Source organism: Bos taurus, chromosome 11 (assembly GCF_002263795.3).
Source record: "Bos taurus isolate L1 Dominette 01449 registration number 42190680 breed Hereford chromosome 11, ARS-UCD2.0, whole genome shotgun sequence".
NCBI lineage: Eukaryota > Metazoa > Chordata > Mammalia > Artiodactyla > Bovidae > Bos > Bos taurus.
This window is the reverse complement of record NC_037338.1, coordinates 11,180,380-11,191,707: the sequence shown is the minus strand read 5'-3', so window position 1 is coordinate 11,191,707 and position 11,328 is coordinate 11,180,380. Positions and strand designations below refer to the sequence as shown.

Sequence of the window (11,328 nt, the reverse complement as noted above, 5' to 3'; positions counted from 1 at the left end):
TCAGAGCCAGCTGCTCACCTGGAGCTTTGTTACCATGTCCTCAAACAGCTTCTGGGCCTCAGGACTGCTGGGCTCTTTGAAATAATCGGCAATCCCAATCTGAACCACAATGGACTTGAGGTTCCGGCAGATACCTAGGAAAAGGTAAGTGAGGTGGGGCCCATGTCTGACCTGGGCAAGAGGCCTGTCTTCTCTCCTCTTACCAATCAATGAAATCAGAACACTGAGGGACAACCGCGTGCTAAGCACTGGGAGCAGATCCACGCTGCTCCGGGCACCCCTGGACAAGGAGAGAAAGAGCGTGAGGTTTCAGAGCACAGGTTGTGGTGGACTCTGGGAGGACGAGTGGATGACAGCCAGTTGTGCAGGGGTTCCAGCAACTTTGCTGGCAGAGGGGACCGTTGTGCTATGGTCTGGGCATGTGGAGATGAATTACAGGAACAGAGTAGCTGAGGTGCAGCTGCTGGGTCTCGGCCCAGCCAGAGCACTGGAGGAGTGGAGGCAGGGAGCAGATTAGTTGGGAGCAGAGGGCTTAAGGGACTGGATGTTGCCATGAAGTCAGGGGAGGAGGAGCAAGAAGGTCAAGAGGCTGAGAGGATTCTAGAAGTTAAGATTTTGGAGGCCAAGCAGTTAGTTCTGATGGTCAGCCCAGGGCAGGGCCATGAGATTGAAGGGGAGGGAAGAAGAAGATCCTGGAGATGATAAGAAAGTCGAGGAACCTGCAGTGCTCAGGATATGGGGTCCTGCCAGGGGCCAACTGGTCCCCGATGAGGGACTCACTTGGGTATGTGCAGCTCAAGCTGGGTACCTGCATCCTTAATGAAGGTGAAGGAATCACAGGGAGGGAGTGGGGGCTGGAGGGAGGTAGGGGCCAGCAGAGGCATGCTAAAGGCTTCACCCTGAGAATTGTCCTGGGGGGCTAACACACATTATCTCATTAATCTTCCCACCCATTCAGCTTAGAATTCCACTTAAAAGATGGGGATACAGACTCAAGAGAAGTACAGTAACTTGCCCAAAGTCACACAGCCAATAAGCAGTAAAGACAGAATGGACATGTAGGTCAGTAAGTTCTGGAACCCGTCTGTTCAGCCCTTGCCCTTTGCTGGAGGCTCATGTCGGGGTAGATGGTGGATGATACTGAAGAGCCCATGTTTCCAGCATGGAAAGAGCACAGGGCAACACATGTCCATTTGGCTGAACTAAACCATTCGGGTCAGACACTGGCAGGCCTTCAATGCCACCCTGGCCTCAGAAGGCACCGGTGGCAAAGCCAGGGCTAGAACCCTGCTCACCCTGACCCCAGTGTTGGTGTTTGCTGACCAGGATCAAGAGGGAGTTGGCTGCGCGACCTGCTGACAAGACATGGTAAGAGTTGACAGTGGTGCCCCACCCCTGCTCCCCATCACTCACTGTTGAAATGCAGCAGGGCCTTGGGGGTTACGGGGGTGGCTGTGAGCACCAGCATCTCCAGGCCCTTCAGGCCTTCCCGGCAGACCTCAGCCGCCACCTCCTGGGTGATCTCTGACACGTGGTCCAACTCCAGCACCTGCAGCCGCATGCAGTTCCTTGCTAGGAAGAGGGAAGGAGAGTGGAGGGCCTGCTGACAAACACCCAGGTCACTTGCTGCCGCCACCCACACCATCGCCCGAACCCCGCTAGGATTTCAGTGCTGCACCCACGCCTGCTTCCCATCACCCCCTATGCCAGTCCCACGGAGAGACTCACCGAGTGATGCCAGGCCCTGCACCCCACAGCCGGCACCCCCGACCCCCAGAGCCCGGAGGTGGGGCCAACAGCGACCGATCATCTGTAGGCAGCGGTTACTGAATCGCATGGGCTGCTGGCTGGAGAATGGGGTGGAGGGAGGGTCGTCAGGGAGCCCCTGGCTGCATGCTATCCTAAGCCCGCTCCTCGGTCAAGACCCACCCCACAAGGTGAGGGCCCCACCAACCACCCAACTGTTCAAGTCAGAAACCTGGGATCTTCCCTGACTCCTCCTCCTTCACTTCCTGCCAAGACCTGCAGATTCTGATTCCTCAACAACTCGTGAACCCACAGCTCAGACCACAATCAACATTCATCTGATTATGCAGCTAGTCTCCCTGCCAGTTCATCCAGTGACTGCCGAGAGCCACTCACTCCCACATTCTCTCAGTCAGTCAACAAAATGCTTCTCAAGTCCTGCCATGACTGAGAACAACAGAGCTGGGCCAGAATTCACCTGCAATGTGGGAGACCTGGGTTCGATCCGTGGGTTGGGAAGATCCCCTGGAGAAGGGAACAGCTACCCACTCCAGTATTCTGGCCTGGAGAATTCCATGGACTGTATAGTCAGTCCATGGGGTCGCAAAGAGTCGGACATGACTGAGCGACTTTCACTCACTAACTGGGGATACAGTGGTGACATATACACATGGACCTTGCCTCCAAGAGGTACGCAGTGTAGGGGAAGACAGAGAACATCACCAGTCTGGTGTAATCCCATTTGTTAAGAATCAATGCAAATAAATAGAGGAAAACAACAGAATGGGAAAGACTAGAGATCTCTTCAAGAAAATCAGAGATACCAAAGGAACATTTCATGCAAAGATGGGCTCAATAAAGGACAGAAATGGTATGGACCTAACAGAAGCAGAAGATATTAAGAAGAGATGGCAAGAATACACAGAAGAACTGTACAAAAAAGATTTTCATGACCCAGATAATCATGATGGTGTGATCACTGACCTAGAGCCAGACATCCTGGAATGTGAAGTCAAGTGGGCCTTAGAAAGCATCACTACGAACAAAGCTAGTGGAGGTGGTGGAATTCCAGTTGAGCTGTTCCAGGTCCTGAAAGATGATGCTGTGAAAGTGCTGCACTCAATATGCCAGCGAATGTGGAAAACTCAGCAGTGGGCACAGGACTGGAAAAGGTCAGTTTTCATTCCAATCCCAAAGAAAGACAATGCCAAAGAATGCTCAAACTACCGCACAATTGCACTCATCTCACACACTAGTAAGGTAATGCTTAAAATTCTCCAAGCCAGGCTTCAGCAATATGTGAACTGTAAACTTCCTGATGTTCAAGCTGGTTTTAGAAAAGGCAGAGGAACCAGAGATCAAATTGCCAACATCTGCTGCATTATGGAAAAAGCAAGAGAGTTCCAGAAAAACATCTACTTCTGCTTTATTGACTATGCCAAAGCCTTTGACTGTGTGGATCACAGTAAACTGTGGAAAATTCTGAAAGAGATGGGAATACCAGACCACCTGATCTGTCTCTTGAGAAATTTGTATGCAGGTCAGGAAGCAACAGTTAGAACTGGACATGGAACAATAGACTGGTTCCAAATAGGAGAGGGAGTACGTCAAGGCTGTATATTGTCACCCTGTTTATTTAACTTATATGCAGAGTACATCATGAGAAACGCTGGGCTGGAAGAAACACAAGCTGAAATCAAGACTGCTGGGAGAAATATCAATAACCTCAGATATGCAGATGACACCGCCCTTATGGCAGAAAGTGAAGAGGAACTCAAAAGCCTCTTGATGAAAGTGCAAGTGGAGAGTGAAAAAGTTGGCTTAAAGCTCAACATTCAGAAAATGAAGATCATGGCATCTGGTCCCATCACTTCATGGGAAATAGATGGGGAAACAGTGGAAACAGTGGCAGACTTTATTTTTCTGGGCTCCAAAATCACTGCAGATGGTGACTGCAGCCATGAAATTAAAAGACACTTACTCCTTGGAAGGAAAGTTATGACCAACCTAGATAGCATATTCAAAAGCAGAGACATTACTTTGCCAAAAAGGTTCGTCTAGTCAGGGCTATGGTTTTTCCAGTGGTCATGTATGGATGTGAGAGTTGGACTGTGAAGAAGGCTGAGTGCCAAAGAATTGATGCTTTTGAACTGTGGTGTTGGAGAAGACTCTTAAGACTCCCTTGGACTGCAAGGAGATCCAACCAGTCCATTCTAAAGGAGATCAGCTCTGGGGTTTCTTTGGAAGGAATGATGCTAAGGCTGAAACTCCAGTACTTTGGGCACCTCATGCAAAGAGCTGACTCATTGGAAAAGACTCTGATGCTGGGAGGGATTGGGGGCAGGAGGAGAAGGGGACGACAGAGGATGAGATGGCTGGATGGCATCACTGACTTGATGGACATGAGTCTGAGTGAACTCCGGGAGTTGGTGATGGACAGGGAGGCCTGGCGTGCTGCAATTCATGGGGTTGCAAAGAGTTGGACACGACTGAGTGACTGATCAGATCTGATCTGATGGTCCCCCAATGGCTTCCCAGTGCTTTCCAGATAAAATGCAAAAATCTAAATCTCTTAGGCAAGACCTGACCTTGGCCCAGCCTTCCTTTCCACACTCACTGCTCGTTGGGCCCTGCCCACCACTCACAGCAAACCTGCTACTTCCCTGAACACTTCATCACTAAAAATCCCCAGCAACTGCCACGCACTCTGTACCAGGGACACAGAAATGGACATTCACAGCCTCTGCCCCAAGAAACATGAGTCTGGTGTAGACTGAAACATAGAGAAATTATTGTAAAATTGACTAGTTAGGGGCTAGGACAAGGTGCAAGAGGAATGGAGACAGGGGAGCAGTAACAAACTCTGAGTATTAGTGATGGGATATTGGGGACCCGTGAGGTGGTGTCATGAAGAAAGAGTCTTGCAGGGCACGAGCAGGGAATGAAAAAGCCTGGTAGTTTGAGAATTCCAAGTAGAGCGATGAATGATCTCATACCATGGATTCTCTGAAAACCAGCTCTTTTGTGTATTATACACTGACCTCCCTAACTGCCTTTCACGTGTCAAACAAAGCTGGCCATCTCAGGCCAGCGTTTCTGAACACTCTGTGGGCTCTGCAGCCTTTAGGCACACATCTCGTCTGAGCCAGCTGCAGGCTTAATAAGATCCACAGATCCTTGATACCACTTTTACTCTGCAGTTGAGAAACTCAGGCACGACCGGGTAGCCCAAAGTCACACTGCCCGCAAGCCAGGCCATGATCCCACGTCTGATTCTGAAGCCTAAAGATAGACTGATGAATGTGAATCTGTCACCCCAAACAGCACATGGAATGGGCCCAGATCTGCTGGGTCCTCAGCCCCACTCGGGGCCCAGCCCTGCCCATCCCCACCGCGGCCTCGGCTCACCAGGGGTGAAGTGGTGCCACCTGGAGGGAGACGATCTCTCTGCAGCCTGCGCCCAGGGCCCAGATGACCTCATGGCCCACTGGGTCTGTGGCACTTCTGTTGAAAAGACAAAAGCTGGGGCCACCCATTCTGGAGGCCTCTGCTCCTTTCCTTTGGGCCTCAGAGCTCTTGGGTCCTTCTGCCCCAGAGCCCTGCGGGGAGGGGGGAGGTATGTGTATGCAGAGCCTGGGGATTCCTCTGGCCAAGGCCTCGCCTCCAGCAGTGGGGACCCACCTGTAGGTGACGGCCTGCAGGGCGCGGCAGTAGCAGCTAGCCAGCCACAGCGAACGGTCAGTGAGGATGTTGGGGCAGTGGGAGATGCGCAGGATCAACAGATTTCCTCCCGCTGCCTTCAGCAGAGACTCCAGGCCTGCCTCCAAGCAGCCCCTGGGGACGGCCAAGAAGTCAGGGCACTGTCTGCAGCCAGATCCTCTTCCAGAAGCACCCTGACTTCACTCTAGGTCCGCAGCCCAGGAGCAGTGCCCCCACCCCCACCCCATGGCCTCACCGGGTACTCCGGGCATACTCCTCTTTGCTCTCCTTCTTGCCTCGCTGCCGGGGCTTCAGGTTCTGCAGTGTCAGCGAGTGGGCCTGGGTGCACCACTGAGCCAGCATTGCCAGAAACTGCAGGGAGAGAGGAGTTATCTGGGCATAATGGGATGTGAGTCTGGTTGGCAGGAGATGAACCAGCTCCAGGATAGGAGGCCTCAGGAGAACATTTCAGGGAGCCAGGTTGAAACTGGGGTGTGGTAAGCGTTGCAAGGACAAGACCTTGCAGGGCTAGACTCTGCCAGGGAAAAGATGGGGTCACAGCAAGGGTGACTGGGAGAGCAGGACAGCAGAGAGGTACAGGCACCTTGGAACAGACGCGGGCGTTCTCGAGCAGCACCCGGGTCCAGACGGCGGGGTGGCGGGCCACGAAGCGCCAGTCCCGGCAGACCTCGGCAGCGTGTAGCAGAGTGCGCGTGTCCAGGTAGGTAAAGATGCAGAACAGGGCAGCTCGCATCTTGAGGATCTCCGGGCTGATGACCTCATTGGAGCGGGAGGGGCTGCCCCTCTCAGCTCGCCGACCCCGCCCACTGCCTCCCTCGGGGCGGGCTGCACAATACCACAGGGTCAGAGGTCAGTGTGGGGGGTACACAGATGGGGAGCTGGGGTAGGGCCGGAACTGCAGGAGGAATGGGCATGACAGAACCATGCTGGGGGACCAGAAACTGGGGAGGAGGGACAAAGGGCCTCTGCTTCCCCCTCCACTGCATTAGCCCCCTCCCTAATTTTGCAAATTAGAAAAAGGTGGCCCTTCCTCAAGTGAACTTTCTTTTTAAGGTCGTATATCATGACACTGTGCAAAGTCATCCCCTAGAGGAGGCAACTGAGCGATTGGAGGAGGGAAAAGGTTTGGATAGAAACCGTGCATCTGTGAACAGAAGGCAGGTGAGGTTGCCCAGAGCAGTCACCAGGCACAGCCGTGCAACCTGACGTGAGCTTTCTGCCCCCGGACCCACCCACGTACACATGTGGCCCTGTATGGATATGGGAGAGGACTTGCCCCACTGGCCCCTGGCTTCACTTTGAACTCCCAACTCCTCTCCTATGAATGTCACATGAATGGATACCTGTGTCCCAGCAGCTCCTGCCCTAAGCCTGCAGGGCCCTGTACATGTGGGAAGTCTGGGGCAAGGGGAGAGGCGGTGCAGGAGCCCAGGAGATTTACTGCCTCAGCCCTGCGTGCCCTGAGAGCAGTCAGCACCACGGAAAACCCAGTCTCTTAGTACCCACCCCCTCAGGACTCACCAGAGAGCCGGCAGCTGCTCACCGGCCCAGCCATAGCAGGCCCGGGGCGGGGGACCTCCGAGGGGCCCTCAGCCTCGGACTCGGTGGTTCGGGAGCCCACGTCGGAGACGTCACCTTCCTCCCCTTCTGTGCTGTGTCGACGGGGTCTGCGCTGCCAGTTCTGGATGGCCTGGCGCCGCAGTCCAGAGCTGCGAGGGGGCTGGGCCCGCTCCGAGCCACCATTGGCAGCCTGGACCCGCGTGCCTAAGCCCCCGGGGCCGCTGTCCTCGGGGGCCCCCTCTTCTGGCCGGGGCAACTCCAGACTGTCACTGTCATAACAACCTGAGCTCTGAGATGCAGCTGGGATGCGACTGGAGGCCCTGGGGTGGGGGGTGGACCAGACAGTGAGGAGCAAAGGGTCCTAGGCCTGCCCAGACTCTCCATACCACCTACCACTGGCCAAGGGCAATCCACCCACCCTACTGTCCAAAAGTCCCCTCTGAGTGTGGAAAGGCAGACAGAGGTGACCCAAGGACGATGAGGGAGGAGGAGAAGCCAAGCCCCAGAAGGGCCAGCAGAGCAGTGGATCTTTCTAGGGGAGGGTGGGCTGTGCGGGACGGGCCAGGCCCGTGGCTTACCCTGTGCTGGGAGAGGAGCCATGCCGGGACACTGCATACGTGCTAGGCATGGCCGGGCCCGCGTGGTGTTCTCGCTGTGGGCCCCCAGAGAGGGAAGGAAAGGCAGGAGGCAGAGGAGGCCAGAGGATGAGAAGGAGCGGGAGAAACAGGGTACAAGATGGAGATAAGAGATGGGGGAGAAGAGAGAGAAAAAGAAAAACAGTTGGGAGAGGTGGACAAGTAGACAGACAGACAGCCTGGAGAAGCAGGCTCACCAGCCCCCTCCCTGTACCCACCACGCACCCCAGACCCCGGCTTGTGGCTCCTGGGTCTCATTTGCAGAGATGGGCAGAGGTGAGCCCCTGCCTGAGGCCTGGGGTTGCTGGATGGTATCTCACTACAGCCTCAGGGAGGGGCTCCCCTATTCCTGGACCCCTACTTCAGGCCTGCAGTCTGCTCATGGGGAAGAGCCAAAGAAGGGAGCACAGAGTATCAGAGGGAGATTCAGGCATGTGTGAGGCAAGGTGGTAGGGGTCAGCTGGGCAGGCAAAGGAGGGAAGGCAGGTGGGCACTCACCATCCTGCCTGGGGCCCGGGTACTGGGCCCAGCACCAGCTCCCCCACCTCCTCGGCCCAGGCTGGCACTGGGCGTGCTGCCACAGCTGCTGCTGATGACCTGCAGCTGCCGCTCAGCCCGGTCAGCCCGCTCGAGGAGCTCCTCGATGAACTGCTGCAGCCGCAGCTTGGCACTGGCCTCCCGCGCCGCCGTCTCCTTCAGGAACTGGTCGATCTGCACCACCTCCCTGGGCCCAGAGCAGTCTCTTACCCGAGTGCCCTGGCCTGGCTGCCCACCCACCCACTGGAGGAGACCCAGAACAGTAGGGAAAGACAAGGGCATGCTGGCCACAGTGTCTGCTCGTGGTCACATGGGTACACGCAGAGCACACCCAGGAACACTACCCACACAACAGCACGTACAGAAATGCAAGTATACACCCCTAGTCATACGTTCACACCCCACCAACCCAGACCCAAGCACACAAGCAGACACTCCTGCTCCCCACAGAAGTATTCACAGGCACGTTCAGTCACACACAGCCACCTCCTCCCTCCAGAAGCCCACACACAGCCCAGAAGCCAGCCCCGCACACTCATGTACACATATTCATGTAACGTTCATCCACAGGCATGCACAGGCTGAGGCACAGTCCTACCAACACATTCAAACACACACACACATTTTCAGAAATGTTCTCAGATGCAGAAAAGCACACTTATAGTTGCACCAACCTCCAGGAGTTGCACAGATACACAGCATACTTAAAAGAGTCATTTGAGTATTTACTCTCACATGCATTCATAGTCATTCATGCATCTATTCAACATGTATGGGCACCTTCTAGGTGTTGGGGCTACAGCAGTGAACAAAGCAGGAAAAAAATCTCTGCCCCCATGGGGCTTATCACGATGGGGACAAATAACATCTATGTACTTCATGAGTCTACATTTGAAGACCAGAGGAATGAGGAGAAACCCAGCAAAGGCTGAGAGGAAGCCAATAGAAAGAGATGGAAATTCCAGGAGAGTGTCTTAGAAGCCAAGTTAAAAGATATGTTTCAAGGATCAGCTGTATCAAATGGCTGCCAAGGGGCCAAATAAGATGACTTGGCCTTTGTAACATGAAGGTCATTGATGACACGGAGAATAACGATGGAGGTGGACACCTGATCAGAGTGGGTTCAAGACAGAAAGTGGGGACAGAAATCGAAGACAAGGAGAAAAAATATTTTCAAGTTTTTCTCTGAGGAGGAGAGAAAAGAATGATACAATAGATAGGAAAAAACCTGAGGAGGGAAAGGGAAAGGAGAGAATTGAGCCTTGTCTTTGGGTCGGCAGAAGAGAAGAGTCTGGTGTCACAATCAGGAAACAGCCTTGTCAAGGAGCAAAGAGATGGACGAGAAAGAGATTCACACACACGAACGCGGTCACACTGTCATGGTCTCAGGGTCCTAAACACACACCTTCATGCCACTCTTGGCCCCACGCGCACCACCAATACATGCCCGTGGCCACAGAGCCGCGTAATTCGGCCGCACCCACAGCCACACTCACGATGGTGGCGGGAACACAGTGATGCCATCACCGACTCTGGTACGTTCGCGGACACACCCACCCACGGGGCCCCGTGGGCCACTCACTGCTGCTTGCGGCTCAGCTCCTGTTCTTTGTGCACCAGGTCCTGCTTGAGCGAGGCCAGCAGCTCCACACTCACGTCCACCTGGCGCGAGAGCTCGGAGGCGCGCTCCTCCAGCTCCTCCTTCTCACGCCCCAGCCGCGCGCTCTCCTGCCGTGCAGTCTCCAGCTCCGCCGCCTTTCGCTCCAGCTCGGCCTGCAGCCGGCCCACCTGGCCCGCGATCTTCTGCTCCACCTCCTCGCTCAGCCGCTCCAGCCGTCGGTCCACCTCCAGCTTCTCCAGCGCCCGGATCTTGAGGCGGGCCAGGCCCTCTTCGTAGGCCACGTCGGCGGGCGAGGGAGACGCGGGCGAGGCGGACGCGGGCCCGGGGCAGGGGCCAGGGCCAGGCCCGGGCGGCGGCGTCGAGCACGCCGAGGAGGCCACGGACTTGCGGGCGAACAGCTCCCCCAGCGGGATCTCGATCTCGCGGAGTGCGTAGCGCGCGGCGGGCACGAGGCCCGGCTCCGCCAGCTCCTCGCAAGGTAGGCCGGCCGGCACCAGGTCGCCAGGAAAGTGGGCGAGGGGCGCGTGGTGGTGATGGTGGTGCAGCAGGTGTGGCGCCGCGGACGACTGCCCGACTGCCTGCTCCTTGCCCTGAAAGGACGTGCTCTCGAAGACCTCGCGCCGGGCGCCCGGCACGGCCAGCAGGGCGGCGGGCTCGGGCGCCAGCGGGAAGGCCGCCGCGGCGCCGTCGCAGATGCTGTTGGTCTTGGAGAGAATGTAGAGCGTCTCGTACGTGTGGCTGTACTCCAGGTGCGCGCGCAGCGACGACAGGCTCCGGAAGCGCTTGTGCTCCCCGCAGCGCGGGCAGCGGTAGGGCAGGTCCAGCGAGGCCATGGCCCCGCTGCCCCCGTGGCGCCCGGGCTCCACCGCGGCCGCCCTGGAGGTCAGCCGGGCGCGCTCATGGGGGGACGCGGGCGAGGCCCCCTGAGGGGTTGGGCAGGCTCAGGGCGCTGGCAGCCAGGGGCAAGGAGGCTAGAAGAGAGGGGAGCAAGCCTTAGGAGGGTGGTATTCCTCCCCACCTCCAACCCGTATTCCCCACCCTTGACGAAACTGACTTCCCCAGAAAACATGTGCCCACAAGAGAGGGGCAAGGGGAGACCAATGGCCAGACCTCCCAGAGGAGACTGGCCTGCTCCAGTACCTGCGTGAGGGCTGTGCATGTATGAGAGTGAGAAAGAATGAGAATTCTCTAAGGAGGGAGGGGGGGACAGCATTAGTTTTATTTATAATAGTAACAACCTGGACATAACCGAAGTGCCCATCACTAGTAGAATGGATAAATCGTGTTATATTCATAATGGGATGTTACCCAGCAATAAGAAGGAACTGTTGGTACATGGAACATGGATGAAGCCATTTAATATCATGCTGCATGACAGAAGCCAGACTGGAGTGCATACTGTTGGTTCCATACACATGGAGAACAGACTAAACTGATGAGGACAGAAGTCAGAACAGAGGTCACCTCTGGGACCCATGTGGACTAGAAAGGGGCAGGAGGCAACTTTAT

At 55.8% G+C, this 11,328-nt stretch overlaps 1 protein-coding gene across 1 annotated transcript in view; it reads right to left on the bottom strand.

Annotated features, from left to right (window-relative positions):
• FBXO41 (F-box protein 41) overlaps nucleotides 1-11,328 on the bottom strand; it is a 28,093-nt gene that overhangs the window by 4,204 nt on the left and 12,561 nt on the right. The window contains exons 2-12 of the mRNA XM_002691213.6: nucleotides 9,781-10,790; nucleotides 8,160-8,385; nucleotides 7,605-7,678; nucleotides 6,988-7,346; nucleotides 6,050-6,291; nucleotides 5,702-5,817; nucleotides 5,428-5,580; nucleotides 5,155-5,250; nucleotides 1,729-1,847; nucleotides 1,414-1,572; nucleotides 19-134 (exon numbers count right to left, since the gene is read on the bottom strand). Of these exons, the coding sequence (XP_002691259.2) occupies nucleotides 19-134; nucleotides 1,414-1,572; nucleotides 1,729-1,847; nucleotides 5,155-5,250; nucleotides 5,428-5,580; nucleotides 5,702-5,817; nucleotides 6,050-6,291; nucleotides 6,988-7,346; nucleotides 7,605-7,678; nucleotides 8,160-8,385; nucleotides 9,781-10,652 (2,532 nt within the window). The 5' untranslated portion in view covers nucleotides 10,653-10,790. The remainder of the gene's footprint in view (nucleotides 1-18; nucleotides 135-1,413; nucleotides 1,573-1,728; nucleotides 1,848-5,154; nucleotides 5,251-5,427; nucleotides 5,581-5,701; nucleotides 5,818-6,049; nucleotides 6,292-6,987; nucleotides 7,347-7,604; nucleotides 7,679-8,159; nucleotides 8,386-9,780; nucleotides 10,791-11,328) is intronic.